Source organism: Squalius cephalus, assembly GCF_949319135.1.
Source record: "Squalius cephalus genome assembly, chromosome: 25".
Lineage (NCBI taxonomy): Eukaryota > Metazoa > Chordata > Actinopteri > Cypriniformes > Leuciscidae > Squalius > Squalius cephalus.
The window spans coordinates 6,802,411-6,823,512 of record NC_137146.1 but is presented as its reverse complement, the minus strand read 5'-3'; the positions used below and the strand labels follow the sequence as shown (position 1 = coordinate 6,823,512).

General features: G+C 35.3%; 2 protein-coding genes across 2 annotated transcripts in view; one reads left to right on the top strand and one right to left on the bottom strand.

The window, feature by feature from the left end:
• Positions 1–40: 40 nt before the first annotated feature.
• cngb3.2 (cyclic nucleotide gated channel subunit beta 3, tandem duplicate 2) lies at positions 41–10,915 on the bottom strand. Its single transcript, XM_079862386.1, has 18 exons — positions 10,776–10,915; positions 9,918–9,972; positions 9,495–9,630; positions 7,869–8,029; positions 7,330–7,722; positions 6,888–7,096; positions 6,654–6,704; positions 6,468–6,554; positions 6,265–6,329; positions 5,755–5,877; positions 4,744–4,885; positions 3,395–3,554; positions 3,209–3,306; positions 3,041–3,124; positions 2,849–2,967; positions 2,609–2,761; positions 1,080–1,239; positions 41–322 (listed from the first exon to the last, which is right to left on the bottom strand). The coding sequence occupies exons 1-18, from the start codon at positions 10,881–10,883 to the stop codon at positions 302–304; spliced, it is 2,325 nt and encodes a 774-aa protein (XP_079718512.1). The 5' UTR covers positions 10,884–10,915; the 3' UTR covers positions 41–301.
• A 3,143-nt stretch (positions 10,916–14,058) lies between these two features.
• cnbd1 (cyclic nucleotide binding domain containing 1) overlaps positions 14,059–21,102 on the top strand; it is a 39,396-nt gene continuing 32,352 nt past the window's right edge. The window contains 4 exon segments of the mRNA XM_079863339.1: positions 14,059–14,356; positions 15,020–15,074; positions 15,211–15,315; positions 17,621–17,740. Of these exon segments, the coding sequence (XP_079719465.1) occupies positions 15,245–15,315; positions 17,621–17,740 (191 nt within the window). The 5' untranslated portion in view covers positions 14,059–14,356; positions 15,020–15,074; positions 15,211–15,244.

Below are 21,102 nucleotides of genomic sequence, written 5' to 3'. Positions count from 1 at the left end.
CAATATGCTTCAGAAATGAGGTCCAAAGTACTACGGAATTACAAAATCATTTTTATTTAGGTTTCAGTACAAAATAGATCTACAAACATACTGTTTTGGAAGATTGGATAGTTGCAATCTCAATGCATGTATCGCTATTATTAACTCACTGATTGGCAAGTTCTGCAGTTGGCAGGGAAAGGAGATCATTTTCAAAACTTTTAGATACATATAAAGATATTTATTTTGTAAATACATGACAGTAGATGATTTCAAAATGAACTAAATCCTCAAAGAGAAATATTTAATGAATTTCATGTGATTATTGACGGTCTGATGCAGCCTAGAAAAATAAATAAATAAATAAACCAAAATGTACTCTTGTTGAACTGTCTTTTTGTATTATATTGTATTATACATCCAAAAGTTCAGAGTTTTATTCAGTATACACTACCACTCAAAGGTTTGGGGTCAGTAAGATGTTTTAAAAAAAAAAAAAAAAAAAATTATATATATATATATATATATATATATATATACACAGTGCAAATATACAAATATACAGTAAAAGTAAAACCAGTAATATATTATTACATTTTAAAATCATTTCTTATTTTAATAAAAAAAAAAAGGAATGTATTCCTGTGGTGCAAAGCTGTATTTTCAGCATCATTACTACAGTCTTCAGTGTCACATGATCCTTCAGAAATCATTCTAATATGATGATTTGCTGCTCAATAAATATTTATTATTATTATCAGTGTTGAAAACAGTTGTGGAAAACATTTTTCTCAGAATTATTTTGATGAATAGAAAGTTCAAAAGAACAGCATTTATTTAAAATATTGATATTTTGTAACATTATAAATGTCTTTCCTATCAAATTTTTTTTTTTTTTTTTTTTTATTCACATTTTTTGTACATATTAAACACACACAGCCCAACAACATCACACAAAACAGTAGGGAAAATACAGCTAAATATATCGACAGGACAGTAAAGAAAGAGGGAAGAAACTAAAAAAAGTTCCTGTCAGTTTAATGACAAATCTTACTGACCCCAAACTTTATACTTAATATATAAATCTGAGAATTTCTTACCTTAAGTCTGTCCAAAAAGCCTTTTTTGGTGAACGCTCCTCCTGCAAAGGCACGCAAAAGTTTTGGAGTGGGAGGTTTTGGTCCGAACTGATACGTTTCTTTTTTCTTTTCCTCGCCGGCTTTAGCAGCAGGAGGTGGACCCTTGGCTTTCAGCAGTTTCCTGTGAACAGTGGTAACTGGTATTTAAGATTTCACTGTTGGTAGTACATTTTAGTCTTTGTAGGCTAGCAATGAGTCGGAGTCAAGACCAGACCCCTCTCTAGACTCGCCTAGATTCTAACACCAACACATCTACTCCAGCCGGAATGGCATTTAACTCAGATAGAGAAATTTCAACCAGGCTGAGAGATATTTGAGATCGGGATTCTTGAGATTGAGACTAGGTGTTCTTTTAAATGAATCAATCAAACCATTTCAGTAAGAAAGGTGTGTTCTCATTTACTGGTGGTCTTTAAAATTTCACAGGCAAAACCCAGTCAGAAATCCACGTGATCGTAAGTTTTGTGTCAAGGCGAAAAAGTTCCCCCTGCAGATTTGACTTATGTTCAAGTTCTGACCAACAGAAAGCTGCTGGGTTTGAAAGAAACTTCTGTCTGAGCTGTGCTTCATACTGTACATCTGTATGTTATTGACAATGGACCAATTTTGCACGCAAAATTTGACTCATTTTTCGCTGCTGTGACCGCATCTTACTCTTACTATCTTACTCTAAAGAAAATCTTACTTTCTTTCTTCTGCTGAACACAAAAGAAGATATTTTGAAGAAAGTCGGTAACCAAACGACTGATGGACCCCATTGACTTCCATAGTAGGAAAAAAAAATACTATGGAAGTCAATGGGGACCAGCAACTGTTTAATTACCAACCTTCTTTAAAATATCTTCTTGTGTTCAGCAGAAGAAAGAAAGTCATACAGGTTTGGAACAACTTGAGGAAGAGTAAATGATGACAGCATTTTCATTTTTGGGTGAACTATCCCTTTAAAACTGAGGTGGGTGACGTTGTATTCATCGACAAAGTGATAAACACAGTATTTAATTAAATATTTATTCTGTTAGAAGACATAGAATCTGCCCATGGGGCTTTTAAGTGATGATTAATATAATTCAGTGAATTTGTTCATTAAAAACAATCCATCTGAGCAAATCAATTCGCTAAAATTAGTCAGTATTCTTAATCAGTATTTTGTTATCCAGTCTTGTTATCCACAAAAAAAAAAAAAAAAAGATATATTTCAAAAGCTAAATTTATGAAATATTAGGACTTAAGCTCATTTTTCTTACCTTATTGGCAAGTAGATTTTTCTTGTTTTAAGCAAAAATCTAACACATTTAAGTGAGGTCTTAATGTCTTGCAGAACCATATTTACCTTGTTTTAAAAATAATATTTTAAAAGTATATCTATCTGGTTAAAGGATATTTAGACAAAAAGACAAACAATTCTGATTAAGAAAATGTCTCACTGCTCATTTAGGTGCATCTGCATCGACATGAACTTCTGCTTGAAAGAATAATGTGACATAACTCACCGTCCTTTCCTGGCCAGCACTTTCTGAGACTCGGGGTAGTGAATCAAGATATCATTGAGATCTTTCTTGTCCAGTACGAAGAGGTTGGCGAATCCATGAGCCGCTACATTAGCAGTTCTTCTGTTTCCACCATTGGCTGAAGACTGTAGCAGACTGGGGATGATTATAAATACATGATAGTTCATATGTCACATTCATGACGTGTAGCTGTAAAAGCAGATTCTCATTTTAATACCTCACCTGATCTCCCCGAACACACAGCCTGCCTTTAGAGTCACGAACACAATCTTATTGTCCGGCCCACCGATGACCTGCACCTCTCCGGCCTTAATAATGTACATTTCCTTTCCAATGTCACCCTGTGGAGAACCAGGTATATGAGGACTTGATGTTTTTTGTGTCTATGCATAAATAAAGGGCAATAAAGCTCACCTTCTTGCACACAAAGTCTCCAGGCAGGTACACAATGGACTTCAGCCTCAATAACATGTCCACCAGCATCTGGTTGTCACAGCCCTGTATGAAAAAACTGCAGAAACGTCAACCAACTGACCATGAGCAGCAGATCACTGTCTGATTCCTTCCTTAAATCAAGCCCACCTTGAAAAGGTCGATCTTTTGGAAGGTGGCGAGGTTGATATCCACAGCGATGGCTATTCTCATCACCAGAGGCATCTGTTCCAGTAGCTCAGACTCATCTGAGGAAAAAAATAACCTTAATCAGAAGGACCCCCGCTGTCATTGCTACTCATTTCAGATCATTTTAAATGTAAACTAAGATTTTACCCAGCATGCCCTGGGAGTCCCAGGTGTAGTTGTACCAGGTGCGCACTCTGGTTTGAACCAGCCTGGGGATGCGGTTTGTCACCATGTACGACACACAAGAATCCATAGATGCACGGAAGTAGGTCTGGCCGGCAGTAGCTGCTCCAATGACATCTCTCATCTGTAACATCAAAGATTAAAGGGATAGTTCACCCAAAAATTACTCAACCTCAAGTTGTTCCAAACCTGTATGAATTTCTTTCTTCTGCTGAACACAAGAGAAGATATTTTGAAGAATATGGGTAAGCAAACAGTTGATGGACCCCATTGACTTCCATAGTAAGGGGGAAAAATACTATGGAAGTCAATGGGGTCCATCAACTGTTTGGTCACCCATATTCTTCAAAATATCTTCTCTTGTGTTCAGCAGAAGAAAGAAATTCATACAGGTTTGGAACAACTTAAGGTTGAGGAATTGATGACAGAATTTTCCTTTTTGGGTGAACTATCCCTTTAACGTCTTTACATCTGATAGGGATGCACCAATATTAACATTTTAACTGATACCGATAAACCGATAATTCAATTTCATGTTATGGTCGATAACTGATGAAATATCTATATTAAAATGATACACTATTTTGTCAAATTAAATTCAAAATACAATACTAAAAACTTAAATCAATCATCTGAAATGCAACAAATGAATTTAGGCATCACAACATATAATGTGCAGCATGAAAAATGGATATTCATTTTGGGATTTACTAAAGACTACATTTAACAATGTTATACAATTAATAGTATAATTTTTTTTATTAATAGTAAATATCATTATTTTTGTTTAAATCAATGTGCCCCCCTAATCTTTAATTAAAATAACCCCCCCCCCCCCCCCTCCCTCTTTTAACGACTTCTCTGATGACGTTTACTGACGTGAGGGCGGGGCAAACTGTCACTCACAGACACTGAACCAATCAGTTCCCGATGTCCAAAATTAAGTCCTGCCCTACATTTTTTCATGTTCGAAAAGCAATTTCACTCGGGTATAGTCATAATAGCAAAGACTATCACAACATATAGTCATTTCATGCCAATAAAAATAGTGTAAATGAGCATACACAACTAAATATCCAATATCGCCTGATATAAATAAATAAAAATATCTCTGATATTGTGTGCATCCCTAACATCTGGTAAAGATGTGGCACTATATACCTAAGCCTATATACTAAGCCAACAGGAACACCATAACAATAAATCAACATGGTTACTGACGGAAGAACAGGTAGAGCTGAATACTATGATATGATTGGCTGCCTGGGATTAGGGGGAGGAGCTCATGATGTTTACATCATCACATCATGTACCTGTCCAATCAAACTTGAGAAGACAAAGACACCAACGAAAAAGTTTATTAACTGAAAGGAAATCTCAAAGACTGTGTGAGGCTCAGGCAAGCCACCAATGTTGATCAGAGTCCGCACAGCAAAATAATAACTGCGCAAGTACCTGTGAAAGAGAAAAAGAGAGATAAAGTTAGTGGCTTCTAAAATTCAGTCGGTCAAGAATAAAAACATCTTGCATTCGTATCTGAATCTATATTAGAGATTCAAATGTATTACAACAACGTCAAAACAGCAGACTTCAAACACTGAGCAAAGCCAAGGCCAAGCAAGAAAGCAAATCAAAACTGAGCAAAAAAAAAGAAAAACGACGAAGCACTTCAGGAGCATAAGCTTTACAGACAAAAGCTTTGGAGACAAAATGTCTACCTGGCCAAGAATGATGGACAAAAATAGGGCACCAAAAAAATAGTTGGTCATCTGAAAGATCTGACCGAACATGGTCTCAGGGAAAGGAAGTTCTGCGATCATCAGGAGGGATTTCTCCGCATAGAAGAAACAGCTCAGGTAGCTACGAGAATATGAAAAACCCCCAAAACCTTAAGCAATTTATTGCTTAAACTTGAACTGTGAATGGAAGAAAAATAAATAAAAACAGGTAAAAATAACATTAAATTGTCATTTCAAGCTCATTTAAAGGTAATGCATGTTTTGTGTTATGTTTTTTTACCTTAAATACTTTTGTCTGTCCCAGTTTAATATGCTCAGACTATAAATAAGCAATTCGTAGGTTGATTTGTAGAACACATATTTTTGTACAGCAGCACTGGCTCAGCCAATGGCATGGGTTTAGAGGCGGAGCTTTTGTTTGTTCAACGAATGACAGATGGGGAGAGTGTTTGGGAAACCTCTTTGAATCGATCTATATTTTTGCCTTTCTGTTTGGAGCTGCTAGTGGTTACACACTTTACCTTTAAAAAAATAGACAAATCTGCATATTCTGAGTGAATCAGAAGGGTATATGGAATTACATACGCGCTGCCATGTCCACTGTAGACCCATTTGGTCTTGCCGATCCCCTGGTAGTCAGATGCCACATAGTAAAGACAAGCGTTGAGGTGGAGAATGAACATCAGGTATCCGATAGTGCGAATTACTCTTAAAAAAAGAGCATAGGATAATTGTGGTTACAATTATTTATTGAATTAAGAATATATTTTAAATTCCACTTCAGTTCCTGAATTTGAATTGAGAGAGCAAACAGGATGTAAAATTTTACTTCGAATTTGAGGAGGTAGAATTATAATGGAATCAAGTTAAAACAGAGATGTGTGTTTCATTTATTTGTTACATTTACAAAATAAAAGTTTTTGGACCATGGTGATATAATATACAATGCTCTAATTTTCCTCAAAATCTTCAAAAAGGAGCAAAACAACATTCCAATTTTTTATGAAATGCAGTCATTTTGTAAATTGTAAAAAAAAATTCCCATCCCTGCTAGAGCAAGATCAACTCTTAACTAGTAAAGACGTGGTTACGCACCTCCAGATGTACGCTTTGGTCATTATACCTTCAAGACGGTCACTGAACTCAAAAAAAGATTCAAACTTAAGGAGAAAATGTAAACAAAACAAGGTTAATGCATATTCAAAAATATAATCAATTCATGAATAATTACGCATTTCATAGCCAATAACGTCTCCTTTCAAAACACAAGCATTTATAAAAACTGCAGTGTTCATTACCTTCATCAAACGATTGATCCTGAAGACGGACTTGTATCCAAACAGGAAACATGACAGGTCCGAAGGCAGGACGGATATTAGATCATTCTGAAATGACAGGAAATAATAAATAAATACTTCATGGCTTTTTACAGGGAGATAAAATTCTATTTTAAAGATGAACGTCAACTAAAATATCTGCAATACCTGAAATCTTGCCGATTCCCGATATTTCGTTTTAATCACAACTCTGTCATACTGAAAGAAAATTATAAAATAAAATAAAAAGTTAGTGCACTTAAGAAGTCTATGGGGCAAGACATATTAAACATTGCTTTATATAAAATAATTACATTAAGCATACATAGATATTTTCCAGAAAAGACTGCAAACATAAAATGAAACTATCAATGAAGTGTGTTAAAAATAAATGTTTCTTACAATAATGTCTCCTCCCCTACAGAACTGCAGTCGAGGCTGGAAAACGATCATGTCGATGACATAGATGATGTCAGCAATGATGTCCAAGGTGAACCACAATGGAATGACCCCCGGGTCGTGATATGGGAAGGCCATACGGACTGGTATGAACCACAGGTTATAGTTAAAGGCAATGGTCACCACGCTTAGCCAAGCGATATACCTGCGGTCTAATGGAAATCACAAGAAAAGAGCAGAAGAAAAATGCAGAAACATGGTGGTTGTTTTTAATAAATCTGAAGATTTATTCAGATGGCTCTTTTTCTGTCCACCTATCCAAGTTGATTTAAAAAATGTAGGCTAAGTTGGACCATTAGAAATAGTCCCAATACTTTGGTCTTAATTTTGGGCAAACATAATTTTGTATTCTTATTCAAAAGTTGGCATATTTGTGAGGAGTAACCTGTGAAAGGGTCGATGGATTTGCCCAGTCTTTTGTCCACACTTTCCTCGATGGGCTTCAGAAGGAAATCTACAAAGGTGCATTTCATTTTTGGGAAGATGGACTTGTCCTCTTTGGCTGCCTCGTCTTTCTTCTGGTCATCCTTCTTCTCCTCCTTTTTTTCTTCTTTCTTTTCCACAGGCTTCTCTTCTTTCTCTTTTTTCTTCTCCTCCTCCTCTTTCTTCTTCCTTTCCTCCTCCTCTTTCTTCTTCCTTTCCTCCTCCTCTTTCTTCTTCCTTTCTTCCTCCTCTTTCTTTTTTCTCTCCTCCTCCTCTTTTCTTTTCTTGTCCTCCTCCTCTTTTCTTTTCCTCTCCTCCTCTTTCTTCAGGTAGTCGTCTTTTCTCAGGACGGGTGCTAGAACAAGCACAAAATAACTGGTGTGTTATGTATTTACTTGTTAGTGAATCTCATGTCATGCTATGTGGCAATATGTAACATTTACGTATCATGCAACTATAGTAGTCATTAATTGCAGAGGCATAGGATTGATTTGTACTCACTGACAGGTGGGCTGCGCTCTGGGGAGGACGCATAGGGGTCAATGACCTTTTCTTTAAACTGTTCAGTCCTTTGGCGGTACCGCTGAACAATCTCGATGAGTTGAGCATCAAAATGCTCACTTATCACAATGGGCCGGGCTTCGGGTGGAGGGGCCACCTCACTATAACAATCACACAGAGAATGACAAGAAGTGAAATCAATGTATTAAAATATAATAAGTAACTGCCACTATTACATATCAAAATTATTAAAAATCTTACTAACTAATAAGAAGAAGAAAAAAAAAAAAAAAGGGGGGGGGGGGGGGGGGGGGAGAGAGAGAGAGAGAGAGAAGAAGAAGCTTATTTTAAAGAAAATAATTCAGATTTGTCCCTCAGTGAAAAACAGAATTATGTTTACGGTAATGGACTTACAATGGAAGTCTATGGGGCAAGGTATTCTGGGAATTTTAAACCTTGTGTTTTTTTAATAGTGTTTATATTAATTCCTCAATGCACAAATAAATGTTATCTATGCTGTGTAGCGAGCTTGCGATATGACTACCTTTCTAAGCGAATGAACTTCCGGTTGATTTTCCACTTTGTTAACAGGATGCGTATCATGACAGAAATTGTAATGACGGATTTAAAATTAAAGTGAGTAAAATTATCACTCTAGTTCCATTTTACCACTTATAATGCTCACATTTTTGTAAACCGTGTATGAATTAATGATTCATTCCAAAATGTGTTGTTTGAGCTGTGAAGCCGTCTAAATGCTTTTAATTACATATTTTTACGTTGACCCATAAGCTTCCATTGGATCCGTGTAAACACGACTTCTGTTTCTTCAAATGAACTGTGAGATTATCTGAGGTGAAAGGCAGCATATGTAGGTCTACTAAACACTGAACAACGTGATGTTTACATGAGCTGCAACTGTTGATCCGCATTTTGCTTGTAAATGTGGACCTCTACTGGTCATGAAGGAGCATTACAACATGAAGAGCCAGTGCCTCTTATTATGGGTGTCATTATATGACACATTATACACTAATGACACACACACACACACACACACACACACACACACACACACACACACATATATATATCGTTTTTTTTATTATTATTTTTTATTATTATTATTATTATTATTATTATTTAAAATCAGTCTCATTCAGTTCCAGTGAATGTGAGTATATTTTGAGGATCATATCCATCATAAAACCACTATGGCATTTTCCTATTTTGGTGTCGGCATTATTTTTGTTCTCTAAACTTAAGTGGCTCAAGAGATCCTCTTATATCAAACACACTGTAAATCTTTTAATCTCCTCTCAGCTCATGGTCTCATAATCTTCCAGGTCTCTGTTGGACAGTCTTGGATCTAATGTACAGTGTTTGCACAGGCAACTTACTCTCATGGTCCTTATCAAAACAACGAAAGCTCAGTTAATTAGCCTTTATTAATTAAAGCTTATCAACCGCGCTCAGGACATCAAGAGCATCTCTTGGCACTGGCATAGCAAAAACAATGCTTTATATAAGTGAATGAAATCAAAATCTACCCTATTTACTCTTTTGCCGTTATATTTAAAACTGTTACAGGGTTTATCAGATCAAATGTTTCTAGTATTAGTTTACCCTTCAGCAGGTGGCTGGCCATTGGCTGGGTCTGCAGGTTTTTCCTCTGGTTTGGGGGCCGGTTCTGGTGCTGCAGTCGGGGCCGTCTGTGCTGGAGCTGGTTCTGGGGCTGTCGGTTTTGCTGCTGGTGCTGGAGCTGGGAAGCAATTTTAAAATATCTACTTAAAATGAAGCAATTTCTATCTGCATGATTCCCGACTGGAGGAAGACTCGGGGCACAGGTGGAGGAGTGACACCTGAAGCAGCTTACTGACTGTCATATATGCAACTGAAGCCATTACAAACATTACTGCTAAGCTACCTGTGACAGACTGTAAGAATTATTCCAAATGCCTCTCATCTGGAACATATCTTCTGCAGGTGCTCAAGCAATGAATGATGAGATAATGTAGAGGCTAATTACAATGATTACAGATGACTTACCAGGGCCTTCATCATCTTTCTTGTCTTCATTTTGCTTGTCTGCAGGTTTTTCTTCCTGCTGGGTGCAGAGATTGATCATTATCCCAGAGCGGTTTTGCAGTTATGAAAACATTCTCATTAATGACATATGATGATGGCTTCCATTATTTTAAATTACTCAAGCACCTTAAGCTATAACTTTTACATTTTTAAATGATGTTAGAACACTGTTGGTCCTTTACATGGTGTTTGACATAATAGCAAAGCACCACCAAACATGTTTATAAAGTTAAGCAAAGTATATTAAATTGTAATATTGTACAATTTTTACATATATAATCATATTTCATGATAAAATGATTTTAAAACAACACATCTGTATACATATATATATATATATATATGACAAACAATTTTTAAAATGTTATATATTGTACATTTATATATACATTACACATTATACAATAATGTTTATAATTGTTTTTATAAAAAATATGCAATTTTTTTTAAAAAATATAAAAAAATATACAATAGCCTACTTGTAAATTATACATGTATAGACTATCTATCTCTCTCTCTCTCTCTCTCTCTCTCTCTCTCTATATATATATATATAATACTTATATTAAATGCTTCAGAAAACATATACTTTACACAGTAATGTGCTATATACACATGCATTTAAAAATGTAATAAATAAGCAGCAGAAGAAGCATTTATCATTATTTGTGTGCAAAATTTTCCAAAAACATTTTAATTAATACAGTAGCTAGAAAGTTTACTACATTTTTGTGATGTTAGCAAGTTGATTATTACATATGTTTGAGATAAAAAGTACCAAAATGTTCATAAAGTCAATTATGGGCCACTTGTACTTACCTTGGCAGGGGCCGGTGCAGGAGCCGGTGCAGGGGCCGACCCAGAGGCTGAGGCCGGGGTGGGACCCACAGTTGGACCCCCGATGATCTTCTTCAGTTTGCTGAACATGGCAGGCAGCGTCTGATCAGATCGCTGTTGTGTTGGTCATTCTTATCTGACCGCGGCTCCTCCTAATGTTGTTGATGCAATTAGCACTTTTAGACCACTAATACCCATCTGCAAACAGACCTCAGAAGTGAGTCGAGGCCACAAATCATCACAGTGTCTGTCATCTGCTGACCACATTCCAAACCATGCATACAGCCACAAATTTGATACATATTTTAATATTTCATTGTTGTACAACTAGCTATTATACTATTTTATAAAGTTATAAAACATGTCAAATATAGAAAAAGTCATACAAAAAGGAAGTAAAAGTGCTTGTTTCTGGTCAATATAAACCGTATTGATTCACAGTATGTTTCTGTAGTGTTTGCAGCCTTTTTACGTCTCCATACAGTACAGAGTATATCAGCAAATTGTCATAGCTTTGAGCAGATTTCACTGGTGGACCTGTGAGCTGTTCTGCTGGATTAGTTCGACTCATATGGGGCGGTGGACCACTTACTTAATTAAACCTTAAAGCTTTCAGTTCAGCTGAGGGGATTTACTGTTGTGGTTTCACAGGGAAAAGACAAGGCTAACAAGAAGAAGAAAAGACGTCTTTGATCTTACTGGGCTTCCATCTCTTTATTCTTTCCCCTTTTAAAATGTCTCTCTAAAATAGAGACATGTTAATTTTATATTTCTGTTTCAACTGGCTTAAAAGGAATAGAATAGTTACTCACCTTCTGTTATTTAAGGATAGCCTATGTTCAAGTTGTTGGTCATCTTTATTTGCTATTAGCCAAATATGATTAAAACGTTTTTAAAATCTAGCCGCACATTATCCTCAAAACATTTGGATTCATCCGCGCTGTGCCGTGCCGAGGCACAACCCACGTAAAGTTGATAATTCCGCGAATAACTGCAATTGCAGATTTCGAACATATATGGCGACAAAGCGGAAAAACTACGGACTGCAGCTTTAAATATTACAATTTGGGGGTTATTTATCTTTATTTGCTACTTAAACTCAAATGTCAAAGCATCTAATTTTTCCTTAGTTTCATCTAATATTTACACACACACACACACACACACACACACACACACACACACACACACACACACACACACACACACACACACACATATATATATATGCTTTCTTTCAATTAACAAAAATGTTTTTAATATTTTTAGTTAACCCTCATTTGTCCTTTGGGGTCAATATGACCCCAAGCGACTTTTCTTTCATTAAAAAAAATGGTTCCCTTCATCTCAGTGGAATAAAATTTGGTGACTTTTCCTACATTATCTATCTATACACACACAAAAAAACTGGGCTTGATTCGGTTGTTCTAAAGGCATGTAAAAAAAAAAGTCACACTCATGACCTTTGGGGTCAATATGACCCCACATTGAAATGAATGGGAAAATCGGGAAAAAATGGGTTTTTATTTTTCATTTGTCAAAAAAAATCTATAAATCCAGAATAAATCTGAAAATTTTAATACCACAATGAAGTCCTGGTACTCGAGCACAAATGCAATGTGGAACGAACATGATCACTTGCACACACACATGCTCGCGCACACAAACACACACACAGGTGTGACTCCAATAGAAAGCATTTTTATAGAAATTGACAAATAAAATCAATAATTCCAGCATAAATCTGAAAATTCTCACACATAAATGAAGGCCTGGTACTAGAGCACTAATGCAATGTGGAATGAACATTATCACACACACATATGCGCCCACACACACACAGACACAAATACACACACAGACAGAGAGAGGTGTGACTGCAATAGAGAGCATTTTTATAGAAATTGGGAAATAAAATCAATAATTTCTGCATAAATCTAAAAAATTTCACACATAAATGAAGGTATGGTATGGGAGCACAAATGCAGCGTGGAAAGAACATGACTACACACAGATCACATACACAGAGAGACAAACACAAACAAACAAGTGTGACTGCAAAAGAGAGCATTTTTATTGAAATTGGTAAATAAAATCAATAATTCCAGCATGAATCTAAAAATGTTCACACATAAATGAAGGCCTGGTACTAGAGAAAAAAAAAATGTGGAATGAGCATGATTACACACACACACATGCACGTGCATGCACACAAACACACACAGACACACAGTGTGTTTACTTTCACTCCTATTCCTATCCGCCTATAGCTGTTTTTTTTTTTTTTTTACTGTTTTTTTTTTTTTTTTTTTTTTTTTTTAAATTTATTTCTTATTCTAAAGTTAATCATTTTATACATTTCTATTATTGAAATAATATGCAATTGCAATCAAGTAGTTTCTTTTAGTGGCAACTTATGTGACATTATTGCAAATTTATATAGCATTATTGCAATAAGACACTTCAAAAGACCTCAAACAACAAAAAAAAAAATTCTAAACTTTGACACAATACTGATTTAATGTATTTTAAAATGTTTAAATATATAATTCATCAAAAAAGTTGTTATAAGAGCAATAAGTCACATCCAGAAAAATGAATGGATCTCTATGGGGCCTCTGCTGGAAGTATATGGTAATTACACTTTGTGGCTAAAACTATATTATCTACAAAAAAACATCTAACCACCAGATGGCAGAATTCTGCATCTAACACCTAGATCAATATCCAGAAACAACTCATATTTAAATTTGATCATCATAAATGTGTTTTTTTCATAAAAATGTTATATTTCATACGTATGCTAATGGTGTAGTTGAGGAATTTTGCAGTAAATAGGTAAAAAAGTACTTCATATCCCCCAAAACACAGCATAAAAATATAGATGAGAAGTAAACGAAAAAAATGATATATAATTTGTATTATTAAAATGTATATTTCTTGTACAAAAGCTCTGTGCATCTTTGGGGTCATATAGACCCCAAATGCACTGAGTGTAAACAGGAAACTAAGGTAATATAAGGGTTAATAATAATAACTTGTGTATTTATTTATTTATGTGTTTGATTTTTATTTATTCGGTGTTTCGCACGTTACTTTGTGCCAGTGGGTGGCGACAAACTACCGTCTTGATGAGCGAGTCATTAAATCATTCATTCAACAGAATGTTCACAAACACTGATTCATTTTGGAACTATACAATTGTCCTTATGAGTGACTCGATGAGTCATTCATTCAACCGATTCGTTCAAAAACACTTGTTTTGTTGGCGAAGCAAATATAGACAAACTAACTTGAACTATTTGTGTCTAAAATGTAAGTTACTCAATATGAAATTCTTGTTTACTCAGTTTTGAGCCTGTTGGCCCACTTGTACCTCATTAACTTGCTAATTTCTAGGTATCAACAGAAGTCGCTTTTTTATTTTGCGTGTGGAAGCGTGCCATCCCAACAAGAGACTAATAATGAACTTCCACGTTTCATTAATGATGTTTTAACACGATAACCTGTCTGCAATATGAGTAAGTTACATGGCTGTTGCCATGACGCACAGCGACGTTCAGGTAACGTTACAGAAACATTTCATATCAACATGTTTAATAATGTACGGAGTCAGTTATTGTACACATCATAGACCGCTTAGTTCATATTATAGGCTGGATTGGGATCACTCCCTTTTGTAAATGACACGGCTATATTCTGCATAGACCAGATAGAGGAGACGGAGCTTGTTGTCACACAGTCTATTGAATGTTTTAATTCGGTAAAATAAGCTTTAGATTTGATTTCTGAAGTCTTACAAACATAATATTAGTGCATTATTTTCCTCATACTGTTGAAGTCAATGGGACCCATCAACTGTTTGGTTAACGTTACCCATATTCTTCAAAATATTTTCTTTTGTGTTCAGCAGAAGAAATAAATTCATACAGGTTTTGAACAACTTGAGGTTGAGTAAATTATGACAGAATTTTCATTTTTGGGAGAACTATCCCTTTAAATCATTATTGCAGTAAATTATGTTAAAATAACTCACATCCCTAATTTTAAGAGAGTTTTTAAAATCAGCATATAAAACCATGACTAGAGATTTACACACATTTGTGTAAACATAACAGTTAGATATAATCCTTGTGACAACTAGCCCTGATCTTCACAAAATAGGACAATGATTTGTGTTTTTTGTTACTGATCTGCCAAAAGTGGCTTTTATACTTTTATCACAGCTGAGTAAAGACACTCAGACATCGACTACACAAAGCTAAACCAGCTGAATGAAAGGTAGGAATGGTCATTAATGTTGTAAATTAATTTTTGTCATTTCCGAATGTATTAGTTGCTTGTGAACTTATTAAACTAGTGTTTTAATATTCCATTTTAAAAAAAGGGTAAAAAACAGTCTCGCTTCTCTTCACAGTATCAGTTCTACTGAAGAGGCCCATACAAAATTCATGAAACTTTATCAAGGAATATTGCTGCACCCTCAGACATCTTTACCCAGAATACAACTCGAGAGTAAGATGTGAGTAACCATATCTTTAATATTTTAAAAATGACGAATTAATACAAATTACTAATTGGTAATCTATCATGAGATCATACCACTAAAACTAGTTTCACTAAGGAAAAGGTTTTGCATTGAAGTCTATGGCGTAGACATTATGGAGTCAGTTATTTCCAATGCAAGTTTGTTTCCGCCACTGAATAGAAAATAAAAAAGGTAACTGCGAGATATAAACTCGCAATTCTGAGAAAAAAAGTCATAATTTTTTTTTGAATTGTAAGTTAAAATGTCAAATACCTTTTTATTTATTTATTCAGTAGCGGAAACAAGCTGCCATACCATTCCTAGTAACTCTGTCTAAAATAAAGTCACGTCTCATGTCTGCTTAGTTTCAGTGAGCTGTTCATGATCAGTTTCAGGTAATGCCGTAATGCTCTTACCTGGAGAAGTAGTTTATTCAGCTGCAAAACTTAGTAGTAAACACTGTAGCAAAGAAAACTTAGTAAAGCTCAGAATTAGATTAGATTACCTTATAAATTAAACAGTGATCCACATAGGTCAAATGTAATCAAAATAAAGATACTTTACAAACACATGAAAGTAAGCTATATAATTCGGGACCATTTTTTGTTTGTAATTTCCCATATAATGATATTTTAAAAGGTCATAATTTTGTTTATTGGGCGTACTAGAATTGGTTAACATGCTTTTCACATACTGTACATTATTGCAGCACCTTTATTCCCAGTCTGTCTGAAACACTACAAAGCCTCTCCTTCTGAGAAGCCAAGAGTGCTCTGATTGGATACTGACCACAAACCTTTGAACAGTATTGTACTTTGAAATCAAACTCATAGCAGTCCTCTGCATTCAGTTGTAATATCACTATTATTTTGCATATTGGGTATGAACGAAAAACTGTATTGCTCTGTAACTTTACTGATCAGAGTGCGCAGGAGCAGTTTTAGGCCCCCTACGTCAAACTTGCGTCATTATTCTAAAAATCGCCTTTGTGTCCTTTTGGAAAGTCACATCTTGAAGAGTGAAAGTCACCAACAGGAAGTGTTTTCTAAAAGACACGTGGGCTGCACCCCTGCTGAGGCGTGACGCAGAAACTGAGGAGCTGTCAGTCATTTCAATCTCACTGTAGTCCCACTCAGAGATGCTCTGAGTAATGTTTACAGTCTTCTCGACAGCCTGCTGGAGCAGCAAAAATGAATGTTCTTGCGGGTAGTGACATATGAGTCATGGCTCTAATTGGCTGGAATATAGATCTGCTCCCAGTTGGAATCGTGCGTCTTGAATAGCGCTGACAAAGAAGGGTTATTTAAGGATTGGTAAAAGTGAAAAATGGCGAGCGATTATCATGTAAATCAATTTTGTGACTGTGGTGAAGGTAAGCCTGACTGAATGCACTTCTTAATATGACTGCACATTTTTAGTTATGCTGTTAATCAAAAGTTTGGACACACCTACTCATTCTTTAATTATTACTTTTCCCACAATTTAGAAAAATATATAAAATCAGACAAAATAAAGTATGGAAATTGTCTTATAAGTCATATCGGTAACACTTTATGCATTATAGTATTTTTAATGCCTTGTAATACACCTTATAATGCATTGTACGGTCTCATGAATATTTGTAACCACAGTTGTAATACATTATAATCCTTGGTAACACTTTAGTTTAGGGTCCAATTTTCACTATTACTAGTTGCTTATTAGCATGCATATTATAGGATATTGGTGGTTTATTAGTACTTAAAAAGCACATATTAATGCCTGCCCTACATGGCCATATTCTACATCCCTTAATCCTACCTTACTAACTATTCATAAACAGTAATTAGGAATAGTTAGTTAATAGTGAGAATTGGACCCTAAATTAAAGTGTGACCTAATACTTATCTATTCATTGAACATGCCTTTAGAGAGTATAATGCATTAAAACATGACAAACAATCAATTTTAGATGTAACCAGGAATCTGCAAATATTATAATGCATTTTAACTTTGGTTACATTTCTTTATAAATTATTACATGCATTATGAAATACCTTTATAATGCATTATACTTAAGGCTTTTGTAAAGCGTTACCGTAATATCTCAGTCTGCATGTTTGAAGTCTTGTCATGCAATCACTTACAGTAAAATATAACCTCTTTTATTATTTCTTGCAGCCCAACAGTGTTAAACTACACTTTGTCATGAATATCCTCATTTATTACATTCTGATTCGACAGCACAAACTTTGGAATTGGCAAGTGATGGATATAAACTTTATGAGAATCATCTGATCTTCTCTATTCCTCTTGGCAGCCAACCTCCAGTGAAGCTGAGAGTATATGAGTCTGTCCAGGAGGTCAGCAGACATCAGCCACATGGAAAACTGGCTCAGGATTCCTTCATGAAACATGTGATCAAAGCCCTTAAGAAATTGTGAGTATGACTAATAGTTCTTTGTGGGTAGTTTAAAGGCCCTCTGGACATAATGATGACACAAATGACTGATATAAAATACTCATTTATATGGTTTGTCTGACCTGATTTGAAGCTGCTGGGGTGAAGTCTGTCAAAAAAGTCACAGTTAAAGGGATAGTTCACCCAAAAATGAAAATTAGCCCTTGATTTACTCACCCTCAAGTCATGCTAGGTGTATATGACATTCTTCTTTCAGACGAATACAATCGGAGATATATTAAAAACATTAAGGCCTTTATTAACCCCCCGTAGCCCTGTGGAGCACTTTTATGATGGATAGATGCACTTTTATAGACTTCAAAATAGAAACTGCCATTATAAAGCTTGGAAGAGCCAGGACATTTTTTTAATATAACTCCGATTGTATTCGTCTGAAAGAAGAATGTCATCTACACCTAGGATTACTTGAGGGTGAGTAAATCATGGGCTCATTTTCATTTTTGGGTGAACTATCCCTTTAACCCCAGAAATAAAAAGTGCAGTTAAATAAGCACAGATTCTCCTGCAGTTCTCATTATTTTACTGCACATTTTCAAAATGCAAAACAAAAGATCATATTTTTAGAATTTATTATTAAATCTATTCCAAGTTGTATTATGTGTCCAAACCATAATATTGTGTCCAAACAGGACGACTCTCATTACTGCTTTACAGTAGAAGAATCACAGATGAGAATTAGAAACACCCATATGCATTACGCTAATGAGAATTGTTGAATGTGTCAAGTCTATTGACTGCATTCATTCACTTTCAACCAGTTTATTATTATTAGACCGACACTGTTTTATCTGATTGTATTTTATAACATTAGTGATAAAACTAACATCAGACTGTCCAACATCCAGTGTTTCCATCTACCACCAGAGGGCAGTGTATCACCTTTTCAGCTTGTCAAACAATCATGATTTAATTCTCCTCAGGGCCACATGCATCCCAGAATTTCTTAGGATAATATTTGAAGCGACACAGTTTTAATTAGTTTTAGCCGTATGAAATCTTTGGCAAATTAAAATCGTAGCTTTCATAAAAAAAAATCAAGACGACATTTTTAGAATTCACTATTGAATGACATTTGGTAACACTTCATTAAGAGCATAATAGGGGATGGGAATAATCTCCTGCCCTCTCTGCCATTATCTTACAGCGTTATCTTAATTCATATCAATAGGCCCTGTTTCACTTTCCTGCTTACACAGTTCATTTGTGAGAATAGAGAGGGAGAGAGCACAATACAGCTTTCTTTAGTTGAGCAGTGCAGGATTGTGGGATTGGAGTATCCAAATAGCATTTCCTCTTCTTATATGTTTCTTGTAGGTGTTTGGATATCGTTCCTTGTGATATATTTTCCCTCATTCATCTACTGAACTTCCCAGGGATAATGGATTAGTTTTTTTATGGTTGTTCTTGAGCTTTGTAGGACAGATAGACACCAGAGACACAGGAAAGAGGATATGGAGATCTTTCAGTGGAGGATCAGCGCATGGTTGTTATGAAAAATTTATGTGAACTAGATTTTTATTTGTTCTGTTGATAGAGGCCAACCCTAGGATTCTATGATAATTTGCTCCCCATATACTGTATGGCACAGATTCCACTTTTAATGTACATTACTGTTCTAGGGTTGGTACATTTTTTTCATTCAAACACATTCAAAACTGCATTTATTTGATCAAAATACAGTAAAAAAAGAATATTGTTTGTTATATTAACTGTTTTTGCTATTTTACTGTATTTTTGATCAAATAATTGCAGCCTTGGTGAGCATAAGAGACTTATTTCAAAAACATAAAAAAATCTTGCTGTCCACAAAATTTTGGACGGTAATGTATTTTAAAATGAAATTTATTTCTGTGATGGCAAAGCTGAACCAGTCTTAAGTGTCACATAGTCCTTCAGAAATCATTCTGATATACTTATTTAGTGCTCAAGAAACATCTCTTAGCAATGTTGAAATCAGTTGTACTGCTTAATATTGTTGTGGAAATAGTTATATTTTTCTCTCAGTATACTTTGATGAACAAAGTTCAAAAGAACAACATTTATTTAAATTAGAAATCTTTGTAACATTGTAAATGCCTGTCACTTTTGATTAATTTAATGCATCAAATTTAATACATGAGCGTTTTTAAAACCACTAAGCATTAGCATGCACCACCATCCCATAGAAGAAGCTAGTACCAGTGCACCATGGTAAAACATAATCAGCGTGAATTCTGAGCACTCAGTGTGTGATAGATGGACTGTGCCTTAGGCGGAGTTAATGAAGGCAGATGGCAAAGCATTTCTCCTGGATTGCTTCACTACTTTGATTTGCTTTGCATGCTTAGTTATAACAAGGGAACATTTGTGCTTTAATGTGCCATATTACAACTGAGTAGCATGTATCACATACAGAGAGCTTCATGCATGGGCAGCTGGAAGCAAAACTTCCCGTGATGCCCATTTTGCATTTGTAGTGACATTACCTACGGGGTTTTGAGATGCCCTTGTAGACGGTTCTTAATGCTTTTTCATGTCTTCACGTTTTTTTTCCTCCTTCCAGCTCAGTGTCTAGATATCTCGGTCGTGTATGCCAATTGCTACCTGGGGAATATGTTTGAAAGATGTGAGCTGGATAAGAGAAATAGGTCACGATTCTATTCGATTTGGGAGACTCAATCGTCTCGTCCCTGTGATGTTGCGCCTTGTGACATTCAGCGGACTGTATTGTGAAAGAATCTCAGCCATGTGGAAATGAGATTAGAAAGGGTAAAAAATCGCAAGCCCACAGCGATAGACACTCGACGGTGCCATAGGAAGCACTATCAAATGACGAATGAGTTTGCTTAAAAGGTAAACAAAATAACTGATTTGGTTTAAAGTCAACATGAAATCCAAATTTACCTTGTTTACTTTTTTTTAAAAGCACATTGCTGGTCTTATTGTGCACAATTCTTTAGTGCATGTTATAGTCTTTCTATCAAAAATGCAATAATTGCTTTGATTTTGAATGAAATACTCTTACATTTCAACACTCCCATTTCATAGCCACATTCCAGATAGATAAATCAAAGATCCAGCCTATGGTATTCTCATAGAATTTTCTGTTTTATTGTTAGTCATTGCTGCTAGGTATCGTGACTACCTGTACACCTTTTGTCCCGAAAAGCCTTTTGTCTTTGTCTGCTGCATCACAGCTCATATAAACATACACGCAAATATTTTATTGTAGTACATGTTTTGCCAGTGGCAGCTTTGACTTTATTTATATTTGATTCATGTTTTATTATTATTAATATACATAAAAGCTTGAACATTTTATATGAATGCTTATGTTTTTC

What these genes read in the sequence shown, in the direction of transcription:
- cngb3.2 (XM_079862386.1), bottom strand. Translation starts at nt 10,883, where the DNA reads ATGTTCAGCAAACTGAAGAAGATCATCGGGGGTCCAACTGTGGGTCCC. An exon ending in GGGAATCGGCAAGATTTCAG is followed by an intron (nt 6,555 to 6,653) that starts GTATTGCAGATA and finishes CTGTCATTTCAG; the next exon opens with AATGATCTAATATCCGTCCT. An exon ending in GGATCAATCGTTTGATGAAG is followed by an intron (nt 6,330 to 6,467) that starts GTAATGAACACT and finishes TTTCTCCTTAAG; the next exon opens with TTTGAATCTTTTTTTGAGTT.